This window comes from Oculina patagonica, chromosome 8 (assembly GCF_052425735.1).
Source record: "Oculina patagonica isolate OP01 chromosome 8, crgOcupat, whole genome shotgun sequence".
In the NCBI taxonomy this organism is placed as follows: domain Eukaryota; kingdom Metazoa; phylum Cnidaria; class Anthozoa; order Scleractinia; family Oculinidae; genus Oculina; species Oculina patagonica.
This window is the reverse complement of record NC_135765.1, coordinates 13033940-13059379: the sequence shown is the minus strand read 5'-3', so window position 1 is coordinate 13059379 and position 25440 is coordinate 13033940. Positions and strand designations below refer to the sequence as shown.

The following is a 25440-nucleotide window of genomic DNA, read 5'->3' as shown; positions in this document are numbered from 1 at the left end:
CCATATAATTCTTGGACACAGAATATCTGGCTAACTTTCTTTAAGTAAACCAATGTTTGTATTATGTGATAAGATAGAGCAGCATAAATATATTTTGAAAAGGTGAAAATATTTTCTGTGAATTAAAATACAATACGTAGGTCCGAAACACAAATTCAAATACCTTTTTTTCTTCGAAATAAGCAACCAGTTGGTTGGTTTTTTCATAGCCTCTCATGCTTGTTTGTGATAAAGGAATTCCCCTCATACTCTAATAGCTATATAGATCATTTTAGTCTTTTTTGCTACATTGTTTTGAATTTCCCTTTTTAAACGTTTTAAAATAAAAGGATTTAAATAGGCCAAACTCCATAGCCTCCTACTGAGTGGGTTTGGTCAAGATAATTGGTAATTTTAATCAGCACAGTGTATTAGCTTTTATTAGCTTTCTGTTAGCACAAGTTTCAACTCTCAAGGGACCACATCAGGTAACATTGATTTCAGAAGCCAACTCATAATTGCCTCAACCGCCAGATTGTGATAGTTGATTGGCAGCTGTCAGAGTTGCCCAGGTCCTTTCTTTTGCTTGAAACCACGCGTTTTTCCAGAAGATTGAATCTGAAACAAAGAAAATAATCTAAAATTTACTTATGATGAAATTAGGAAACTAAAAATCAAGAAAAAATAGATCTTTAAATGAAAGAGTAACGCGAGCGTGTTCTTTGTTTAGCTTCGCGGATTTCCAATAAAAACACGGCTGAGTTTCTACTAATCTCTGATATAGAACACACCTGCGCGCCGGTAGCACTTTTAAAAAAGGACGTTCGTGCGAAAATCTTCCAACATTGCAATTTTTCATAATCTTTCTCCATAAACAATTAGCGCGAACGTCCTTGAAATAGAAAATGTTCTTGATGTTTTGGACTGCAATCTTTCAGAGTTTCCACTTAAATAATTAGACTACGCGCCCTCGTTTTCTAATCGCAATGTGGTCAATTGCAACTCGGGCTGGAAGTCTTACTTTTAAATGAAGCTGCCAGAAAGAAACGTGTTATCCAAATGGTAGCGTTTTCAAGTATTACCGAGGTTGTAACAAATTAAAGTAATTTCAGCATGTCGGCAGCTGCGAGTGTTTTTAAGTCTAGAATAATTTTTATGTAAAAAAGTGACTTTGGGTGAAAACTTCAAAATAGTGTACGTGCGTCTTCTGGCTCTTAGAAATTTATAAAACCGGTTCAATAGACAGAAGTTTTGAGGTTTTTAAAAGACTTTAAGTTACATGTATCGCCACCTCGTTATATTATTTTTCTTACTCGTTTCCCAGTATGGCGTTAAGCGATCCCATGTCCCAGCCGTCGTCTGTCTTGATCACGACCAGGCCATTCGGTTGAACTATTTCCCACAGGCGAATCAACCAAGCTGAACAAAGGCAAAAAATATATAATCTAAAATAAAAAGACTCCACCATACAGATGAAGCAAATTCTGTCGCTTAAAGAGGGCTCTCAGCCATCACCAAGCAATGAATGCAACAGTCGCACTTTAACAAGTCTAGTAATGGAAAAGCAGTCAAGACGCATTCAAATAAAAGCCACAAAACATGCGTTCAGGTGGTACTGTTCATTATGTTGTGCAATGTTTCTCTGAGTTTTAAGGTGGCTGAAAACGGTTTTCGCGCACTATTTGGATTCAATGCCAACGCTAGTCAGACCGCCCGCGCTCAAGGCTTCGAGACAAACAAAATTCAAATGCTGTGCGTGCGCTGTTGATCAAAAAGTTGTGATCGCACGTTTTATTGTCTTACTAGAAAGGCACGATTTCTAACGAACCAGCCATTAAAATTTTAAGACATTTTGCAAGGTTGTACGCCAGAGAGAAAGAAAAGTGCTGATAATAAAAAATCCGAAATTTGACAAAGGAACTTTAAAACACTTAGGATATTCGTGAAACGATAAAACTACGAAAAATCAAAATTCCCTCTGTTAAAAGTTTACTTATTTAGTGTTAAAATCTCAAATTTTTTCCGAGTTCGTTGTACTTAAACAAAAAAAAAATAATGTAAAGACTGGATTTTCTGAAATTGTGCGGAATTCAATATTTTTGGCTGATTTATAGTAAACTGGGTTGCCATGGTATCGAAACAGTGTCTTGAGTGACACGCAAAATTGACAAATTCAGTGGCTGATCTTGAAACCTGTCAGGTTTGAGCGTGAGAGCAATAAAGGATAAGTACTCCAAAGATTGAAAAACTGTGTTCAACCACCTTAAGTCTGTTTGATGAAAACCTAGTGTTTGACCATTTAAATGAAAGCTATTGAGCACTTATTTCATATGGTATTGTTTATTATGCTGTGTAAAGTGGCTCTAAGTTCTAAGTTCGTGGATGAAACCCTTGTGTGTTTCCATTCAAATGAAAGCTACTGAGAAGTACCTTCATGTGGTAATATCTTTTTTTTTTTTTGCTGTACAAAGCGGTTCTCTCTTTTTTTGGTTAGTACGTCATTCTGCTCCCTCGAATGGTTTTGAGAACCCTCGCTTGCAACTTGGGTTCTCTTCCCCATCTCGGGAATAAAATGACGTGGCTTTGATCTTTATCAGAGTAAAGAGACACAATAGAGGTAGGACTACACCTGAAATCAGCATATATAAACCGTAAAATTCCAAAAATAGCCCTGGGATTTTAAGATTCCTTTCAGTGGTCTTATTTTCCAAAAAGGCATTTATACGAGGGGAGGAGGGGGAGGTGGGGGCCGGGCTTATTTTCGGATGGAAATTTGCGTTTAATAATGTTTAGGTTTTTCTTAGAAAATCCTTGGATGCGTACAAGAATATCACATAGTTAAACACTCTATGTATGGTACGCTGGTTAAATATAAGATGCACAGCCATTACCTTTAGGATTAGAAAGGCGATGAAGGCATGACATAACAATCAGGTCATAAACACCGATCTCATTTGGCAACCATGTAAACTGTAATTAATGTACAAGATTTGTGAGCAAGATTACTTCTATATAGGCACGCAATGTGTGCATATTAGAATTCATTGACAGTGCATGCGTGCACACGGATGCATCGAAATTATTGTAATGTGTTCTTAACTCGTAAAGAGAGAGAGGAGCTTAACAAAGAGGGGGGAGAGGGACTTATAAGAGGGGGGGACTTACAAAAAATTCAACTTCACAAAGGGATTATTAGAGAGAGAGGCTTAACAAAGAGAAGGGGGAGGGGGACTATTAGAGACAGGAGCTTAACAAAGAAGGGGGAGAGGGACTTTTCAACGAGGGGGAGTTATTAAAATATACAACTTCACGAGGGTTTATTGGAGAGGGGGGCTTAACAAAGAGGGAGGGAGGGAGGGACTTATTAGAGAGGGGGACTTACAAAAAAATTCAACTTCCTGAGGAATGATTAGAGAGAGAAGCTTAACCAAGAGAGGGGAGAAGGGGACTTAGTAGAGAGGGGGACTTACAAAAAAAAATCAACTTCCTGAGGGATAATTAGAGAGAAGGACTTAACAAAGAGAGGGGGAGGGGACTTATTAGAGACAGGAGCTTAACAAAGAGAGGGGGAGGGGGGCTATTAAGGGAGAGGAGATTAACAAAGAGGGAGGGAGGGCTTATCAGAGAGGGGGACTTACAAATAAATTCAACTTCCTGAGGGATTATTAAAGAGAGGGATTAGCAAAGAGGTGACGGGAGGGACTTTTTAGCTCACTGGATTGTCTCTTAACTTTGTAATTGGCCAGAGTAATTACATTGGTTTCGGTTTTATGACACTCAATTGAAGACTTCTCTAATGTTTCCATGAAAAAGTAACAGTTTACTATACAAATTACGTATAATGAAAGCATTTTACATGATATTTAACAATTATTCCATGAGCCCGCGTTGGATACGAGGTGGTAAGTAGCCAAGGAGGCGCTAAGCGCCTCGTTGGCTATAACGACTCGTATCCAACAAGGGCGAATGGAATAATTGTTTTATTAAATTCTTCTCAAGTTTAAATCGACTGGACATTTCATTTTGATGTAAACAAAGTGATAGTGTGAGGAGGCGCGAGAATTTCTGGCGCGGTGTTCACTTCTTGAGTTGAATGAAACATACGAGGAAAGCGAGCGAAAGAGTTTTCTTCTCAAGAATTTTCTCGAAAAATCCCCTCTAATGTCGTCTAAATATTCTGGAAATTGTGACAACAGTTAAGATTTACGAGAAGATCCGAAGCAAAAGCTTTTCTGGAAACTAAAAGTCTTGTGCAAGTCGAACGAAGCAAGTGTTTACATTTTACTTCTTTACGGCTCCACGGCTGTCATCAAGACTGCTATATTATTTGAAGCGAAATTGAGCTCAAAGTGGAACAGGTTTATTGAAGTATAAAAGGACAAAACTAAGATTGAAAGGTAACAAACTTTACTGAAGTGCTGAGCCTAGTTTTATGACGTACACTGAATGAAACTGTGTCAGTTTGCCGTTCATAAATTATTTGCTGCTTTTCTACTTTATTCACTCGCTCTTATTGTGCGTTTAAAAGTATTATTAATTAAACTTTTCGCATCTATCCTTTTGTTTTGCGTAGTTAAATTTACTATGGCATTTCTGTGGTTTTTGTAGGCACCGCTGATTATTTCTTGTTCATAAAGCTCACAAAATTTGCTGTTTTCAACCATTTTTCTGATGGAACTGTCGCTTCTCGCAGAAAAATTTTACACTGAGTGGCACTTACCGCACTCATTTCCCATATAAGGTCAAACATAGGTATACGAGCTGATAACCGGGATTCAGTAAACCAATCAGAAAGCTAGAAATGCAATATCCGAGGTTGAGAATTTAATACTACAAGCTATATATGTGATTTGCAACAGTTTAACGTACACAGCATAATTAATCATATTGTCAAGGGAAGAGAAAAAAAAAAAGAAAAAAAAAATTAGAATTTTAAGAATATACACACGGTGGTAACGATTATCAACAACAAGTAAAAGTAAAAGTAAAAGTAAAAGTAAAAATGCTTAAACGATGAAAAACTCTGTTTCGACAGAATTCTATCGCTCTTAATGGAATAAGTAAAATTAATATAAAAAGATAAAGTTAATAATCATAATAACCAACTCACTAAGTCTAATGGGCTAATGAAAGTGGCCATCGAAAAGGAATAAATTTTATAGAATTCCCCCTTTCGCTGAACACGTACCTGGCGGAACTGTATGCGATCAATGCTGGTTTTTAAATCGTTCAGCGGAACATAGACAACAGGCATGCGTAAGTCTTCGCGACTCTTGATCTCAACTGTGTTTTGCCTCTGAATGTTGATTGCTGCATCAAGTAAGCGGCCACTATGATCAACAGCAACAACCTGAAAATAGGGAGCTTGTAAGCGATGTGTCTGTGACATACTAATTATTAGAAATTTGTAGGAGTGCAGATCTAAGAATTTTAAATGGAAGAATAATTGGTGATTTATTGGGAAGATCCACTTCTCCCGGAAAATCAGGGATAAGTTTGGTTGATTATGCTATACTGTATGTGATTAAGATTTATCCTGTCACATATCAAATTTCATTGGAAGAGAACCTTCCAGTTTATTGATCAGATCACAGCCCAATAATGACATGTGTTACGCCGCAAAATGTAGTAATCGCCGCAAAATGTAATACTAACGCAAAATGTAATAACAATCGCCGCAAAATGTAATAATAACGCAAAACGTAATAAAATTGAGGCAAAATGAAATAAAGTCGTTAACGCAAAACGTAATAACTTTTTAACGCAAAATGTAATAAATTTTCTAACGCATAATGTAACAACGCAAAATGTAATAACTCTAAAATAACATGTTTGTTTCCTGAATTAGAAGAATTGTACTCAATAGTTTACCTCGTGTATTCCATATAGGAATTGTCCCTCCCGGACCGATTTCTTTCTGGCAGTCACTTTAGAAGATAGGAATTTTTTACCCCCGTCAACCCCGCTGTCCTTTTAGATCGGATTTGGGAGAAGATGGAGCCTTGACTCTTAACCGTCAAAAGGTTGGGTCATTAAAATGTAGCGAACCAAACGTGTTTCATTAGAGCTGGTAAAACTGGTCTTTTAGCCTCCGAGACAAGTGAAAACAGAAAGGGGCGGTTTAAGAAATACACCCCACAAATCCGTCATAATAGCAAAACAGATACAAGCAAATAGTCGTCTTCGTTGTCAATCGTACGTCAGTTTTTGTCACCGACAATCCTATGCAAGTAGCACTTTCTCATCGAAGAAGGTAAACAAGAACGTTAAAGTGAATGGTTAATAGGATCCCTGACAGCAAGAATACTTTGTCCTCTGCCTTTCCAGTAAACTTGGAAAATATAAAACACACTCTGATTTCATAATATTATCAACTTAAAACTTATTACAACCACCGAAAACTTCCTTTTTCCGACGTTATCTCTTAAATCCATTTTAAAAACAAAACAGCCATTGTCCTCACAATATTTCAGAGGCCAGTAGGCAGTCTAAATTCCATTTTGAATTGATTGTCAAAAATCTATTTTTTTTAATTTTAAACTAGAAAAACTCTATTTGTGGTCTGTTTTGTCGAGGCATATCCCAAGTATGCAAGTTGAGTTAGACCGGAGCTTTTCTTAGAGCAGTTTTCAATTGAGTGTCGTAAACCAAACCAAAGTAATCTGGCCATCACAGCGTCCAGTACCATCACTCGGCATCAGTGCTGTCAGACGCGGAACGTGCGGTCCGATTGGTGGTCTCGCGAGTGGCCGCATCACTGCGTGGGCACCCGCACCCCGCTCTAAAGCAAAGGAATGGTACGTCTATAATGCTGAATTTGCATAAAACCAACAAAAAGTTAATGTCACTGAGCTTAGCTACACGATTTCAATATATATATATAAATTTTAGTGTTATTACATTTTAGAGTTATTACATTATGCGTTAGAAAATTTGTTACATTTTGCGTTAAAAAGTTATTACATTTTGCGTTAACAACTTTATTACATTTTGCCTCAATGTGATTACAATTGCGTTATTATTACATTTTGCGTTAGTAATGCATTGTGCGGCGATTATTACATTTTGCGGCGTAACAACATGGCTTTATGTTTTAATACGGTTAATAATCTAAAACTGTCAACAAAACCTTTTCCACGTGCTTGCTCAGTTCATAAGAGAACCGACCCACAGAACACATCACGTCCAGGGCAATTTTTGCAGGACATTTGTATTTTTGTAGGACTTCACCACATATCTGCGCAAGCTGTTTGCTGGCGTGGTCGTTACTTTCCACTCCCTAAAAAGGAGAACACAACAATGCGCATTAACTTTTCACTTAGAATACAAGCAAAATATTCGCAAACTAAAATCACATAAAACAAGAAAGGCGAAAGTACAACTCAGTAGCTTTCGTTTGAATGGTCACAAAGCAGGGTTTTGTACACTGATTAAAAATTTATGGCCACCTTCAACAGCTACACACTGGTGAAGCCCCATCCTATTTAACTGACAGATTTTGCAAAGTCGAGGCAAGAAATCCTTACAATATTAGGAACAGTGAATTAAATATTAATTTACCATTACCGAAAACTGATTTTATGAAAAGGAGTTTTCTTTACGCTGGTCCTAAATTGTGGAATTCCTTGCCTAATTCGACCTAATTCAATTAAGTCAGCCAAAACTCTTGCAGCCTTTAAAAGAGGACTGGAAGATATTGACTTTGATATGTTACTATCTTCTTATTGATAGTTTGTCCCACTTTAATATTTATGTGTTATTAAACTCTATTTAAATTTTTAAATCTTACTCGGCTTTCATGAAAACCAATTGTAATTGATGGAATTCCGAGTTTAAATAAAGTTTCACTTCACTTCACTTCACACACATGAGAGTACTTTCCGTAAGGTTTTATACGAATGTTCACACACACAACGGTTCCATCCACAGACTTGAACATTTGAAACATGTTGTACAGGAAACAAACAGTTTCCCATGAAAGCACTGCTCAGTGGCTTTCACTTCACACACTAGGGTTTTGTCCACAGACGTAAAAGATAGAACCACCTTATACAGCATAAGTTACAGTACCACATTAAAGTACTGTTCAGCAGCTTTAATTTGACTGGTCACACATTAAGGTGTCATCCACGGACTTAAAAATTAGAACCATCTTGTACAGCACAATAAACACAGAGTATCACATGAAAGAACTGCTCAATAGCTTTCATTTAAATGTTCACACACTAGGAGGTCATCAATGGACTTTAAAGTTAGAACCAGGTTGTACAGCGTGATAAACAGTACCACATGAAAGTGCTGATCTATAGCTTTCATTTAAATGGTTGCATAGAAGGGTTTTATTAGCACAGACGTTCAATCATTTTGAACCGATTGACGTTGTAAAGGTGTTAAATCCATTACAATGTGCGTTGAAACTCACCAAAAGATCGCCATAATGTGACACCAGTTCGTTGCTCAGAAATTCCTCAGTGTCATCAAAATATTGCGAGTTTGAAGTGCTGAAATATGCCGTGCCTTTGTCAACTCCAGGCAAGGTTACAGGGTTATCTGCAATTCACGCAATAACCAAATACTCAGTCGAACCTCCGCTGAAAGAGCCCTACTTGGAGCAAACAACCTGCAATGGGGGGGGGGGGGGAGGGGGGTAGCAATACTTCAAGCTGCTTCATGCTAAGAAACTGGAGTTTAGTACACTTATCGCTTCCCACCACGGAAAGTTCACTTGATCCAAAAGGATCACTTGAGCAGAAAGTTAACCCGTCTGCTTTGTCTTATTCAGTTAGTAAATGTTTCGTCATGGGTTCTTATTTTGGGAAAAAAAAATGTCTTACAGAGACAAAACATGTTGATCGACATTTTTTCCAAACCAGCACGAGCGTTTTTCTGGACAAAGCTTCCCGATTCTGATAATGTGAGAAGGTGGGACTGTTAAAAATTAAATGCCATACTTACCCTCTATGCCAAAACCAAGTACAAACACGGGAGTTCCTACCAAACGCACAGGAGGACTGTTATCGACTGAAAGAGCAACCCTGAACCCAAGGTGCTGAAAGAAATGGCGACGGAAATAATAGCGACCAAACCGTGATGCACCAGTTCCAGTCGTTGCCCAGCTTCCGCCCTTAAAGGCAATGGGGTTATTAGATACATTAGTAGAATTCTACTAGTATACTAATGCAAATGCTGCAATCTGATTTGCTAAGCTACTGCACACTATCAGCCATTAGCATAACCCAGCTGCCGTCTATTGGCAAAACGCGCGATCTGATTGGCTACACAGGCGCCTTCTATTTAACAATTAGACGGCGAGCTCGGGTTTCTACCGGCTGATATGGCGGGGGCGCGCCCCGTCCTGCCGGTGCCGGGCGGCCTCATGTTGCCCCACGACGTCTCCTTGCTTGATTATGGAGAATTCAGCGACTAGCGCGCCTCCGGGCCTTCTCGGATCATGTGGCCCTGTGTGCAATCAGATTGCCCCCGTGGTCAGTGTGGTTATGCTAACGATCGTTAGACGGCACTTGGTGCGCGCGCTAAGTTTTTTTTTTGCGGAATTTTATCAACAAAACATTCAAATAATCAACTCTAGCTATATTTTGTGTTTAATAGCTCGGCAGCTGGGTTATGCTAAAACAATTAGACGGCTCGCTCTCGGTTTCCACCGGCTTTTGATAGAAACCTCGAGTTTGCCGTCTAATTGTTAATTAGTGCGAGGTGGCCGAAGGTCGTCTACAGAATGGCGACATTTTCTCGTCTCTCCGAAGTTTCGGAAGAAGTTTACATCATTATTGGAAATATTATTGGAAAATTCAATTCCAAAGAAGACTTAAAGAGGGAGCTTCACGGTTAAAACGTCAAAATTTCTGAATGAACTGATGAGCGTGAGTTCACAACTGAAAGTTTTAAATCACAATTCAGTCCGCGCGCGCGATTTTGCTAAACCGTAAAGTTTAATTATATTTCATAAGCAGAAAAATAATTATAAATCATTAATTGAAGACACATGAGTTAGAATTCTACTAAAACAACTCGAGCTCATAATTTAACTGTTAATTAGAACGGTTCACGGGAGGCGATCGAATAATAAAATAATAAATAATAAATAATAAATAAGTGTTTGCTATGGATTTTTTCTTTCTTTGGTCTGTGATTGGCTTATAACACTCTTGGAATGTACTTTAACCAATAAGAGAAAACAAGCCAATTTGTTAACCAATCAGAAGGCAAACAAACCCACTGATCACTTGATCAGCACTTCTTTGCACTTGTTGCTTGTTTTTCGTAAAGCCGTGATTCGCTGAATGCGTTGCTTGCGTCTGTTTTGAATGGCAAGTTGTGACAATTTAAATCGTGAAGTGGTCAAGAAAACACGTTTGCTTTAAGTAGAAGTGATACTGTAAACCACATATAATAAGAAGCTAGAATTTTCGAGGTCAGGCTGAAAATGTTCCTATATTTTAGCTTAGGGTACTCTTTCACAATTCAGACTGATTAAGTTCTTAATAGGTTCTTATTTTTCAGAGGCTGTCGCAGTGCAACAATTGGCAGTGGGTTACAGTTGAGTGTCTTTACCCTATTCAGACCGGGGGGGGGGGGGTGGGGGAGAGGAGGCTTTTGAGGCCTGCCCCATCTTTGAAGATGTGAAACTTCTAAACGACTTTCCTAAATTTGTTCTAGCAATATTTTGATACAAGCAACATGTGACTACTAGCTTTGACGTATCCATGGCAACCGGATTTTGACAGCTTTTTAAAAAAATTGCATTTTGGCGTTTTAATCAATACTAAATTTCAGTTTTATTATAGTGTTTGTGTTTTTATACTTATTTGGAAATAATTTACCTGATTTAATACTATTTTGAGTTAAATACTTACTGTAAGTTGCTAAAATCCAAGACGGCGGACAAAATTTCTAACCGGATTATATCTCTCTGTAATATCATTATTACCTTACATTTTCCAGCTTGAAGCATTCTTTCATAAAGGACTTAAGTTAAACATTCCTCAAACTTTGAGTTTTGGCATATTTTATGAAATAATTTAATTTAAGCAAATTCAAAATGGCGAATGCAAGATGGCGGATCCAAAATGGCGGCTATATCAATAAAAATACGTCATAATGACATCATTGTTAGTGCTGATGACAACCAAAGTATGCTCAGAAACAAAACGCTTATCAGACTCGTTGCTGTTAACAGTTTGTGGTCATACATTCAACTGCGATGGAAATATTAATAAAAAACTACTTTAGCCAATAAAATCCTACATGTGACGTCATAATGACGCCATTTTCCGTGACGTGATGACGTGATGACATCATTTTTCACCCTGTGTTAATTTGGTGATCAGCGGTTTTAAAGTTGCTTGTCGGGGTCCAGGAAGGTCAGAAAACTCGGTCTGAATAGGATTAAAACAAAAATCAAAAAAATTATCTGGCCGAAAATAGAATCAAAAGAACCAATACAAACTCAAAGGAAATACACGTGAACGGTACGAAGCGCGGGACTGACGTGCGCGAGCCAGTCCCTATTAGTTTTAGTTTTACTGTATCAAAAGTGGCTTGAGTGTCTTAACCTAATCACCAAGCATAGTAACGCAAAACCAAAGCAAATGCGAATTAATTTCGACACCTAATTGAAAATCGCTTTATTTTTGTGACGGTAAATGATTTTGGTCAATTTTACCTTTCCCTCCTAAGGTTCCCAGCGCTTATACGGTTTAGCAAGTTTCACTGTAAAGCTAAAGACTAAAGTAGTACTTTCAATACACACCATAATCATGTTGTGTCTTCCATCAAAGAAGGGCGCAGAGAAGTCATTATAAAGAAAATGAGTCCTAAAACCATCTAAACCATTAAAGTGATCCTCGCACCACTCCCACACATTTCCAAAGACATCACAAAAGCCAGTATTAGATGGCGGGTACAGGTTTACAGGCTAAAATAACATCAATAACATTAACCATAACAATAATGATAACGATAATGACGACAATAACGGTAACGATAAAAAGAAAGATAACGACTATGATAAGTGAGAGAGTTAGTAGGTAAAGCAAGTAAATAAGTAAGTAAGTAAGTAAGTAAGTAGGTAAGTAAGTAAGTAAGTAATTTTGTAAGTAAGTAAGAAAGTAAGTAAGCAAGCAAGCAAAGCAAAGCAAAGCAAAGCAAGCAAGTCATTTAATGTCAATAACACGGAGAGATTTAATCTAAGGGTATCTACAGGAAAAAGTTAGGAGTAAGCTAAATAATAAAAATAATTCAAATTAATAAAACAACGTAATATCACGGCCCCCCCTCCCCCCCGGTCCCCGTCCTCCCCCCCCCCGGCCGTCCTCGTGTTCCCGGGGCGCGATAAAATTTATCTTCGAGTGTTTAAATCGATATCTCACGCGTGCGCTGCGCTCACTCGTGAGATATCGATTTGGACACAAGAAGATAAATTTCATATCTCTAAGCATCATGTATTATTCTATTTATTATATAAATCTACTAATAACGAGGTTTTTGACAATTTTCCGAAGATTTTCCGAAGATTTCCGAAGATTACCGAGGAAGATCTGAAGATATTTCGACTTAATATTGATAAACTTTGGCTCATTGAGCATTGAAACATGGCAAACTCTGCGAGCTGATTGGTCAAAAATGATATCACACGTGTGGATGTCACTTTTGTCCACACATGCGTGAAACCATTTTTATCGATTTGCTACCACTCGCAACACCACTGCAGTTTATACAATAAAACACGACTTCATGATTGATAAAGAACTGCAGAAACTTTGCCTGGTGCTAAGCTGTTAGAGTTGGAAACAAACTCACAGTAGATGAGCCATACGACATGTCGATATTTGCTTCGATTTTATCTTGGAAGATGATGTCACAAGCGGTTCCAGTTGATTGAGATTTCTGTTGGATTACAAAAGATCACCACCATTACTGGTTACACACTACTGATAGATACTGAAACATGAATATAAACCTCTCCTAGTAGTAGAAATTTCGTGAGTGACTCTTGGCTTGAAATTTCGTCAAAAAGCAAACGACATATTTACATCAATGGAAACCTAAAAATAATGTTCCAGCTTTGTTAAAAAAAGACTACATTAGCCATCTGAAGTGGCAAAAAGGTATTATCATGAATTATGCAGGCAGGAGATTCTGATTGCAAATTGGAAAAGTCGGGCGAACTCTTTGAAACTCTGCACAAGTGTATTGGTTTAATGGATTAAAATTAATTGCATGTGTATACTTCGCCCTCCCTTCACTTCGCCTTGGTGTTGTAGGCGGATTTCGTCGAATGAGCGAAGCTACACTAAGTCATAATTTTAGCTCCGTTATTACCACAAATCACCGTTATAGTGCCCCTTCAAATGATGTGTGTGTAGAAACCAATCCCTCAGTCTACGATGAAGTGCCAAATTTAACCGGGCCATGTGGTCTAAGAAGGGGTTACGGCTAGGGTTCGTACGTGCAAGCGTAACAACGTTCCCGGGGATACGATCTACTCTCAAAACACTTCAAATTTGATGTTTCTGTAATAAAACTCATGATTTAACCTGCGATCCCCGCATGACATGATGCTCAGCTTCTGTTGGTAGACGATAATCTGAGCCTTTCCAGGCACAGAATGCTTTAGCCTCGTGGTAGTTCACTTCTACCGGCCAGTCCAGGGGCATATCCATCAGTTCATACATTGAACGAAACCTATGGTCGTTGAGACATCCCAAAGTCAGATTTTTAAGAATAGCTAACATCCGTTGCGCATCCGTAATAACACATTTTGCCTTCCTGTTTACGTTTTAAATTATGAGTATTACTCAGCTTTATGCATAGTATGATCAATGTCTGCGTCAGACAAAGTGGCTGATACCGCCGGAACTTATCCCGGCCGGTTTCCGTGGCGTGAAGCAACGAGGAGGGTCACTAAGGGGTTAACCGTTAGGCATAAAACAGCTAGCCGTTAGGCGCAAAAATCGAAAAAAAAAATAAACCGTTAGCCGTAAAAAGTGTTAATCGTAGAAACAAATGAAAGTGAAAGTCTTAAGATCTCCTCTCAACAATTTTTTGTGTCTTGGCAAACTGGAAGTGTAAAAATGTAAACCGTTAGCCGTAAAAAGTGTTAACCGTAAAGTAAGGGAAAGTGAAAATCTTAACCCTATTCAGACCGAGGGGGTGGGGGGCTTTTGAGGCCCGCGGTGACTTTAAACTCTTATAACTTTTTTAAAGCTCAACCAAGCGCTGCCAAACTTTCTGAGTTTTCCTAAAATTTATCTGGCAATCATTTGGTAGGGTTGGATGATGTGTCAGGAACTTGACATCGCCATGGCAACGGCATTTTGACCGGCATGTTTTCCCAAATTTGTAATTTTGCGTGTTTCTGTTAATAAAAATTAACTTTAATGGAACTATTTTTACATTTTTACGGTTTCAAAGCACATTTTTATTGTTTTTGAGTACTTTGCAGTAATTCTGGGTGGTTTTCTGGCATTTTGGAAAAATTTTGAAATCCAAGATGGCGGATTCAAGATGGCGACTGTTTTGACATCATGATGTAATTGTCACGTGATGTGACGTCACCATCCCACGTGACGTATACCAAAACAAAGATGTCCGGACATACAATACATCCTATAAGTTTCATTGTGATTGCATAAACATTCTGGAAGTTACATAGGGGGGGATTCCAAAGTCCCCCCGGTCAGAGAAGGTAAAAAAAAGCCCGGTCTGAATAGGGTTATGATCTCCTTGCAAGACTTTTTTGTGTCTTAGCTAACTGGAAGTGTCTGCCGAATATGTTTCGTGACACAAGTTAACAAAGGTTTCGACAGCTCTGACAATTTTTAGGCCTTTTTCAGTCTCTTCTTGTATGAATTGACTATGGATATTTTGAAGGCTATAATAAATATATATTACGCTGAAGAAGAAAAGCCCATAGAAAGAGACAAGGCCAGGATGAAAGTCGAGGAATGACGTAACTCATCAACACATCAACGAAAATCAATTACTAACTTTTTGAAACAATGAAATTTAATTTTTAACACTTCTGTTAAGCGTAACGGAAAGAAGTTAACCGTTAGTCGTAAAAAAAGCGACAGGTTTAAGACGGAATCCACTAGGAAGTCAGTAAGGACCACTCACCGCGCCCCCGGCCGCCCCACCAGTCCACGCCCGCCGCGCCCGGCCTCGCCGCCCTCCACCCCCCTCCGCACCGGGCGCCCACCCGGGCTCCACCCCCACTCAACTGTTAACCGTAAACGCCACCACCCCATTGAGACCCTCAACAAGGAGTATTTTTACTTCCCCTTCCCAGCATTGAATTTCTCAAGTACCCTTTATACATCTAGGTGGAGATAGGCACTGTGAGAGTAAAGTCTCTTGCCCAAGAACACATGCAACGCATGTCTCCAGAGCCGCTTGTCGCTGTTAACCGGCTGAGCCTGGCTTGATTTCCACAAAAGGAACAGTCAATCAAATAAAACGTTATAATATCCCTTTGTTATACAAGAGTTTGAAACGGTTGATTTGACTGGCTCGATTTGCAACTCCTTTTGTTCAAATCTGGCCAATCAAATCATGTGTCCCCAGGGCCACTTGTTTCTTTTGCACAGGCTCAACCGGTTAAGAGAGACCAGCGGTTCTGGGGACGATGATGCGCTGGGACCAATGCCAACGTTCGAACCCAGACCGCTTGATCTGGAGTCCAGCTGCACACTTACCTTTAAGTCAGTGCGCCTCTTACTGTTTGTAACCACTACACAGTGTTACCGCTAAGTAAATCTACACAGTGTTACCACTAAGTGAATAGAACCTAACCGAGAAAACCCAAAACCACCAGAGTCTAACTTACTTGTAGGAGCATTCTTTCGTCTCAAACCCTTCCGCATTCGCTGAGAAGTTGCCGCCGGGGACTTCACCACTTTGAACTCCGCTCTTATTACCATTTCCTAACAAGCTGTTCCGATTGTCATCTGTTGACAGGTTACAGTGTGAGTGACTTGCCAAATCTGCACCGCAACCAGATTTGCAGTTTTTTCCACAAACCCAAAAAGTCGGATGACGTGCCTTGCGGAACTGTTTCCACTTCCAGCCTGAAATGCATTAAACAATCATACTTGTCATAAAGATACTGTTGTGCAGAAGTTTTCGGGTCTTCCTCGGCAGTCTGTAAAATATAGGCTCTTGTGTTTGAAAATCTACGGCTTAACTTTGCAATCTCGTTAAGTTGTCGCTAATCTTCTAAAAATTTCAGGGTAATTTTGCGCTTTTCGAGCCAAATTTAAGGAAAAATGCTCTCTGTCTTAACCCTATTCAGACCGGGCTTTTTTGGACCTTCTCAGCCCCCCCCCCCCCCCCCCCCCCCCTATGTAACTTCCAGAATATTTAAGCAATCACCATGAAACTTATAGGATGTATTGAATGTCCGAAACTCTTTCTTTTGGTATACGTCACGTGGGTTAGTGACGTCACATCACGTGACAATTACATCATGATGTCAAAACAGCCGCCATCTTGGATCCGCCATCTCGGATTTCAAAACTTTTCCAAAATGCCAGAAAACCACCCAAAATCACTGCAAAGTACTCAAAATAAATAAAAATGTGCTTTACACCCGTAAAAATGTAAAAATAATTCCATTTAAGTTGATTTTTATTAACAAAAACACGCAAAATTACAAATTTGGGAAAACATGCCCGTCAAAATGCCGTTGTCATGGTGATGTCAAGTTCCTGACACATCATCCAACCCTACCAAATTGTTTCCAGATAAATTTTAGGAAAACTCAGAAAGTTTGGCAGCGTTTGGTTAAATCTTAAAAAAGTTATAAAAGTTCAAAGTCAGCGCGGGCCTCAAAAGCCCCCCCCCCCCCCCGGTCTGAATAGGGTTAATCAGAATTGGGTTAATTTGCTCACTATTTTGTTAGGGCCTGGTAAAAGGAAGGCGCAAATATTCGCAAGTTAAACTTGTACAGAATTGCGTTAGGTGGCCACACGGACTCGCAATATTCACTCGCAAGAGCACCCAAGTTGGAATTAAAAAATAGCCATTACGATGCGGTCAAAATGTAACCGAAAAGCAAACGAATGGCCAGCTTTCAATAGCGTTGACCAACGGTGAAAAACTTGCGCTGGCTTGCGTGCAAATTTAATAACGATCAAAGTGAACGTATCACAAGTCAACGCAAGTGCAGGCAAATCCTGTTCAAACAGAGTCGACATCTTTTGTGATGTTTTCAAAGGCTTTTTATGTCAAAGTTTTCGACTGGCGAGCTGTTATTTTGCATTTTACGGCATTTGCCTCAACTAAATCTCGCCGGTTTATGAGTTACTGCAGAATATTCTTTTTCAGTTTGCCAGAAGTTTGGTCCAAAAGAAAGTTTACTCGAGAAAAAGCTCTATGTTTCTTGGTCTTGGCCAATAGTTTCTTACATAGTCATAGCCTTCATAACAGCAGTATCCGAGATTATTTCATGGCATTGAAATTTAATTTTAATTTAAACAAATTTCCCTTAATATTTCTTTCAATGCCACGCTCGTTTCTTTTTTTGTTGTTGTTGTAATTTCAAAGGCATGCCATTACAAAGTGAGACCTAAGTACATCAAAAACCATTCAATTGAAGTGTAATAGTAAAAAGTTTTACCTTCTTCAGTCCAGAACTTGCAATTTTCATAACCTTCGTCATTGACAAACTCCAAGTATTCACGATTAGTAACGAGATACTTGGAAGCTTTGAAAGGTGGTACCCTGAGGAATGACGACACACATTACTTCCATAGTAAAAAAATAACAATGTATAAAAATAAGCATTTAGTTCTACTTTGCACACAAACAAAAACAGTCAAAGTAAAAGACAAAACAGACACACACATAGGAAGACACACAGACAAAAATAGATAAATATTCTGTGTAAAGATATACGCCGGATAGTTTTATAAATTACACAGTCCTGAAACCATGATTATAGCAAATGGACTTTTTGTAGTATAAAGCAGAGATGGAGTCAGAGTCAGAGACATACACCGTAGGCGTACAAGTAAAAGTAAAGCCAATTTATGAAAACGAGAAAGGGGAAGACGCAAACGAAGAGACAGACGAAGACGAAAACGGAACGAAGACGAGATGAAGACGAAAACGGAGACGAAGACGAGACAAAAAACGAAAGTGACGAGAGACACAAACGAAGACGAACACGAAAAGAAGACAAAGACGAGAACGAAGACGACGACGGGTCGAAGACTAAGAAAAAAACGCAGACGAATACAAAAACGAAGACGAAGACGAAGACGAAAAAGAGACACAGACGAAGACGAAAACGAAGACGAAGACAAAGATGAAACGAGGACAAGGACGACAAGGACGATGATGAAAAACAGTGAAATGGTAATAGTTTAAAAAATTCCAATTTTACTTATGTATCTCTGTCATACCCAACTCACTTAGTTTTCCATTGCCCATATTCGTTGTCCCAGCCATATGATGGAAAATTTTCTTGTTTTCCAATATTCACATACTCGCACTGTGTTGTTTGAATCAGTGGATTGTCAAAAACCGGAACGCCTGTCGGAAATGGAATTACAAGACATGCATTCCGTAAGAAACACCTGGGTTAATGTGAAAGAACAGGGAAAATGGAAACGTTCACAAATATTAATCAGGGAGGCCTAAGGGGCATTAATAGCAGATAACGGTTCTGTTAGCCAAGCGTGACCGAGCCCAGCATGACATCGCCTTGCGTGACTAAACCAAGTGTAAATAAGTTGGAGCTGGTTAAAACATGGTTAAATACAGTGATCCCTTGAAATTTTACGAAAAGTATTTGACATTATTTCTTTTTTTTACTCGTCACTAGTTAGTTATCCATTCTTATGATCTGAATTCCTGGAACAAAGGCCTTGTATCCTTCTAATCGCAATCCATGCATGACTACCTCCAGTAGATGCATATAAAAAAACCTTAGGATAGAAATTTCCCTGGGCGGGGGGGGGGGGGGGGAGGGGGTTCTCCCTATAATGTCGGAAATTTAGAAAACACACCTAATAGGAATCAGAATCTTGTTTTGTGTGCGTGGTCCAAGGAAATTTTTCACCACTTAGAGGTACCAATTCTAATTAATCAACAAATGATCTGGCAATGTCAATTTTAATAGTGATAAAGACGACTCTTTCCAAAACCTTCAAAAAGATTAAAGATATTTTGAATAATTAGAAAAATTTCAGAACTTATCTTCGTGACAAATACGGTTACGGTTTCATTTCCATTCAACTAATGTGCAAAAGGCCCTTTAGGTAACAATCCACAAACGGAAACGCCTAAAAGGTAAGACGAGTTTTCTCCCTCCCCCCTCCCCTCTCCCCCCTCTACCCCGGGGAAAATTTACCTGTTGTCACTGGCCCGCACATCCATCCTGGTGGCTTTTTGACAAGTTCCAAAGGCATCTGACGAATCAAAACTGATGACGTCTCGAAGTGGAGTCTTGGAAATATAAAAAGGAACGTTTATGCTCAATGAAAGGTTACAAATATATACTATAAATTTCCAAAGCCAAAAAGTTGAACTGACTTTAAGATCAATCAATGGAGTACAATGCTATTGTTTTTAATGGTGCGTCCAAGATGGTTTGACACACTGCAAAGGTTTGGTACCACTCTCGCACAATAACTTTTTAATGCATGGGGCTCAAATTTCTAGGGAGAGGTCGTACTGTCACACCCTTTCAATATGCCGACTGCTTATGACGTTTTCTTTAAACAAAGATTCGTCCATTGGGCACTTGAGAAGCGTTTCCGGTTGAATATGGCTTCAGCCACTGGGAGGGTCCAGCTACACCGGCCAGCGTAAATTTAAAAAAAATGCTTTGAGCTTGGAACGAGTTATAACAAAATTTGACATTTCTAGGATTGACTGAGGCCTTACCGCTCGTGCTCAATTCCCATGAAAACAGCCCACTGAAATTAAAAAGAAGAGTGACAAAAACACCATCAGTGAGAGTTTTAGTGATTGACAAATAATAGCCCTAGCTCGGGGTAGGGTCACTCTATCGGCTTGCTTAGATAAATAGGGTCACGCTCCCAATAGTGTCAATTTGCGCGGAATCAAGATACAAGATGCATGTAAAAGCTGGCTATATTCTCGGGAGTGTATGTGTGTGTGTGTGTGGGCGGAGGGAGGGGGGAATCAAGAGTATTTTATATGGAGAGGATCCTCCCCAAGGTCCAAACAGCCACCCTTTGATATGCCATTTTGACAGAAAAGGTAACCTTTTCACAAGACATTCATAGGAAATTATATCCCTTTCACATATCTATAGTAACTATACTGCAACCCTTTTCTTAATTTTTTTTCTTCAAAAGCCCCTTATTAAATAGATTATGCCAAGCCTAAAAGAGGGTCTGAATGGGGTTAACCGACTACCGACAAAACGAGGAAAAAATTACCGATTAGCGACAAATAAATTCTAACCGACAACCGACATGGTCCGACGTTATACGGACGTTTTTATTCAGAAAGAACAGCATTTTGAATTTATGTCTAGCTTAGGAAATGTCCAGTTCAGAAGTAACCACACCAATTCAAAATTTTGCCAATTATAAAGTTTCCTGTCACCTTTTCGAGCAGCAGCGGGGGTTCATTTGTAGAACAGTGGCTGGTAATCGAGGCTACAAGGCGTCCCGCTGTTGTATTTTCACTGTGCGTTGGTCGATTCATGCGGTGACAGGCCATGAGCGGGATTGTTAAAGTGATCGTGAGTCTTTTTCGAAAAGGCGAGGAGGTTGCCATCGAACGCCATCGTAGCCGGGTTCCGGTGGACAAAGAAACTCATGCAAGGAATCTCTGAAGCGCACATCTAGATGGGCAGCAAAGTACTACACGCATGACAAATCGTACTACCCGGTCCCTCAATCTGCCATGCCCCTTTCTGCTATAGCTACCATGACATTTTGCCAAGTGTGGACATAACACCAGGTATGGAAGGACAGATCAGAGAGTGGCTAGAGAATTATAGACCAGTACGCCAACGGACGGTTAGGAGAGAGACCACAAAAGATAAAGCTGGTGCCTTGCCGCCAGCTGTCTACGCTGTTCATCGCACCGACAACGAGTCTGAAGAGAGACTTCGATTCCAACAATGTCTCATCAGCGAATTCAGTACCACAACGCGTTGTTAGCATACAATTTGTGGACGAAGGGGATGTTACTGAGGTGTTTGAGGATCACAGAGAAGTACAAATTGACGAGTATGAAACAGATTCGGATGACGAGAAATCAGATCTTGAAGAGCATTTAGGCTTGTCAACAGAGCGTGTGTTACTCGATCCGGCAGGGCTGTTCGTGCGTTTGTGCGTCTCGACATGTGACGGTATAAGATAATGAGAGTTGTCTTTATGGGTGTTCGAGACGATTTGTAGATTTCTTCAAAAGAGGATATTGTGACAAAGAAGTGCAGCTGAAGTATGTAACTAAATTTTAAAGAAATTGTTTTTTGACATCGGATGTTGGTTTTGATTGAAGCCCACCAAGTTTAAGTTTGATTTATTTTAAGTCTAAAATCACTGAAGATCCATTAAACGCTGCAGAATGATACGTATGGCAACGAAATTTTGGCAAAAAGAAACCCAAAGAAACCTCACATTAAAGGCACGAGAACAAACTTCCGTATAGTTAGCAAAACTACGAATCCCAAGGGCTAGAGTAGGTGTTTCACACTTTGTCTGATTTACCTCTCTTAATAACTTCGATGCCCAGTAATCGACAGGAAACAAATTCACATCTAGAATAAAAGCTTTGGTAATTTCATCGGTACTAGACGAACACGTTGCTAAAAAAACAGAGTTAACGAGGTTTAAGTGCAACCAAATAATGAATTATTACAAATTTTACATCTCGTCTTGAGTTTAAAGTCTTAAACTGGGTAAATTAAAAAACAAATATTAATAATTAACTTGCACTTTTAATCATTAACTGAGATTTACCGACAACCGACAAAGGTCGAAAATTTTAACCGACAACCGACAAAGTAAAAAATTTTTAACCGTCTACCGACATGTGGACCCCCCATTCAGACCCTCCTAAAAGCGGGGCTCCGCGGCTATTTACTTTTATTCAAATCTGAATTAACTGACCATAGTCAGAAAAATACGACTAGAGCCCGCAATCCAATGAAAAAGCATTACCAGGTCAGCAGTCAACGTTAAAAAAGCACGCGACCTCGATGAATTCAACACCTTAGCCGGCGATATGGTCATGTAATAATGGTCAGCGGATACCTTGTTTTAACAGCTGTCGATTGACAATAATGTAGAGGACTTATATCAAAACTGTAAGATGACGTTAGCCCTTTTCCTGAAGTGCAATCTCGAGCCCAGAGTCCGTCTATGTCGGTCAGCGGTACGGGACGGACTCTGGGAAACTGGAATTGATCAGATCAATTTTAGGTCGATTTCAGGTAGAACCTTGGTCCTCCGGTTTTTATTGCGCATGCTCTCAGGTCTAAGCGGAAGTAAATCGAGAAAGTTGAACTATTTCTAACACAGTATCGACAGAACTGGTGTTTATCGAAGCAACAAAAGTAACAAAAACGTTCTGCAGTTAACAAAAGAGAGAGTTAACAAAAGAGCGTCTGGTGTTTGATTTCCGTTAGTCTCTTTCTTGAGCATACTGCTATATTTGTTTTAAATCAAAGATCTTGTTTGCGTTCCTGGATTCCGCCTGTGAAGACTGCGTGCGTGTGTCAGTTGTTGTTTTGCAGACGACGGCGAAGAAATTTACATAATGCACAACGCACGGACAAGCTATTGTTATGTTTATAAAAATTTTTGTTTGGCAACTTTCGTATATTTCAGAGGCTTCTCGCTAACAGCGCATCTTTTCATGATAGATTGCATGTTTTCGAGCAAATAATTTTTTCCTCGTCGAATGGCGGTAATATTAATAAAGACGTTTAAGGCCACACCGGTCAACGCTATTCAAAAGGTATAATTAGCATTTCGGCGACTCAGCTCGTGCACACAATTGCAATTCACGCAATTCACGTGCACACAATTGTACAATTCCCTTTTTTTCAGCAAAACAAACGACGCGTAATGTTCAAATTCTGCGTTATTAGTTATTATTTTGAATCGAGCACTGTCTGCAATATTTAGTTTTTCAACCGTAACGGAGATTTGAATAAAAACAGTAATTCTAGCGAGATTTGTAAGTCAACTATAAATTGAGTTTTCAATCGACCTTGTCCTTGGTGACGCCGTCATTGTTGTTTTAAAACTCCGTTCAGAATTGACTTTTAAAGGAAGTCCTTTTTTATTCATGGTATCTTTTGAGTTCAAAAATGGTAGAATTAGAAAATACTTCATTTATGTAGCGCCATATCACGAGTTCTTAGGTGTTTTACAAAATTAAGGTGATACATCTGAACATTTGACCATGGAAAACAAAAAATGTTTTTCCAGGGTTTCTGGTTTGGTTTACTTCCGGGGAAGATTTTCAGACTTCCGTGTTGATTTCTATTGTTCTGTGAGGACCAGTAGGACACTGAATTAAAATTCAGTTTCCCAGAGTGAGTCCCGGCGACCCTACCGCTGACCAACCGCTGACGGATCGCGGAGCCGGGGGTCACTCGGGGCTCGAGATTGCCACGCTTGGGCGACGAACGTCGTTCGTCGTAGCGCACCCGCGAACCGTACCGCTTGCCATTATGGCCATGAAAAATCAAATGTATGGTTCTCCCATTTCTGTTGATTTTCTTTGGGTGTGGGGCTCCGCTCTGTGGCCCTTCGGGCCGCTGGTTGCGAGCTTCTATCGTCCATCGTCTGTTTGAGTTATTTTGAATGGCCCTTTTACATACCAAAATGACAACCTTTTCTATACTTCAACTTGTGAAATCTTTTCCCGTTTATATACTTACAGCCCGAGAAAGGTATCCCTTTAGGGTGGATCCTCCCCGAATAGTCTGCAATAGGGAATTATCCCAGACTATCTTATGACAGAGTAAACATATTTTAGGATAAACTTTTGCTTCGTACCCATTTGCTCTCCTGGGTTACAGGCAACTCCAGTTGATTGTTCTCGATGATATCCAATAAGACTTGACGCACCAGTTTACGATACTCTGCAACTTCAGAAACTTTCGGCCACACAAACTTTCCTCCCATACGGTAATTCTCCTGAAAAAAGGCAAGAAGCAATCATTCGCTCAATGGATTGTCGCAAGTTCATGACACTTCGTTGGGTGTCTGTTAGATGCGGACTGGATGGCTGCGGATGGCTGATGCAACTGATGGAAAAATGCGGGTAATAAAGAGAAGACAAGAACGAGAAAAAAAATAGGATAGCCATGGGCTTGGGGTGTTCTAACTTGGGACAAAAAATCGGAATTCTATTTTAAGGTTTAGCATAAAATGCAGTAATAAGCCCTCTCCCCGATAACTCCCGTGGATTTAGGCCCATCGTTCCGCGGACAAAAAAGATATTTCGGTTATATGCACCACGGCCAACCCCCCGGATTTAACCTCTTCCTCGTCCTAACCTTTGCCCAGAAGTGAAGTGCTTTAACTTGAGGAGTCAACATCGTGGAATAATAATTTTAATTGCTTTTAAAAAATAGAAATTCTACTAAAGTTCTGCCGGGCTATTTGTTCGAATATAGTAAATCGTAGCCTCCCACGCAGTCGTTTTCAGGGGCTATCGTACCCCTACAAACGACTGCTTGGAAGGCTAAGCAAATGGAAGCCCACATACTGATGCTGTCTGACACTGTGTTATTTTAAGCGGCTTTGAAATATATAACATCATTGAACGTTTAAGCAAAACAAAGATTTGAATTACTTCACCTTTCCAAGTTTTGTTTTAAGAAGCTGCTATAGGTTTGCCTTTTGATAAAGGTTCAAAACGGTTACGACTGAAGCCTTGAACAAATTATATAAACATAAAGCGGGAACGAGGTTGAAGGTAATCGTTATATTGTCTATCGCTCGACAACGTAAAGCGACACCGCCTAAAAATTGAGGCTAAACCTTTTAAACACCGATATTTATAGCCATGGATATAACTAACATTTTTAGTTTCAACCAAAAATCCGTGAAACTTCTTTGACGTAGCCCCGGCACTTTTTAAAGGTTTTTCATTGTATTTTAATAATAATAATAATAATAATAATAATAATAATATAATAAAATAATAATAATAATTAAATATTTATATAGCGCTTTTTACATGTGCTGATCAAAAGCGCTTTACAGTAATTTCATTAAAAACAATACAAAGAATACATATACATAAAACAACTAAAACCTAAAGATAAAATGTGATAAAAATTTAAAAAGATACATTAAAATGCTGATCTAAATAAAAATGTCTTAAGTTTACTTTTAAAAACACCAAGTGTCGCAATAAGACGCAGGTCGGCAGGCAAACTGTTCCATAAAGCGGGTGCCGATGAAATGAAGGACCTGCCGCCAAGTGTAGGGC

The 25440-nt window shown here is 39.3% G+C and overlaps 1 protein-coding gene across 5 annotated transcripts in view; it reads right to left on the bottom strand.

Moving 5' to 3' along the window:
* Positions 1-216: 216 nt before the first annotated feature.
* Positions 217-25440, bottom strand: part of LOC144663860 (uncharacterized) — a 38191-nt gene continuing 12967 nt past the window's right edge. For all 5 annotated transcript variants that reach the window (XM_078524933.1, XM_078524935.1, XM_078524937.1 and 2 more), the window contains 16 exons: positions 23997-24137; positions 19891-19922; positions 19355-19449; positions 18414-18534; positions 17618-17721; positions 15827-16067; positions 13536-13683; positions 12799-12885; positions 11750-11914; positions 8935-9103; positions 8402-8529; positions 7109-7258; positions 5168-5329; positions 2871-2949; positions 1293-1398; positions 217-597 (listed from right to left, as the gene is read on the bottom strand). In XM_078524933.1, the coding sequence (XP_078381059.1) occupies positions 492-597; positions 1293-1398; positions 2871-2949; positions 5168-5329; positions 7109-7258; positions 8402-8529; positions 8935-9103; positions 11750-11914; positions 12799-12885; positions 13536-13683; positions 15827-16067; positions 17618-17721; positions 18414-18534; positions 19355-19449; positions 19891-19922; positions 23997-24137 (2034 nt within the window). In that variant the 3' untranslated portion in view covers positions 217-491. The remainder of the gene's footprint in view (positions 598-1292; positions 1399-2870; positions 2950-5167; positions 5330-7108; positions 7259-8401; positions 8530-8934; positions 9104-11749; positions 11915-12798; positions 12886-13535; positions 13684-15826; positions 16068-17617; positions 17722-18413; positions 18535-19354; positions 19450-19890; positions 19923-23996; positions 24138-25440) is intronic.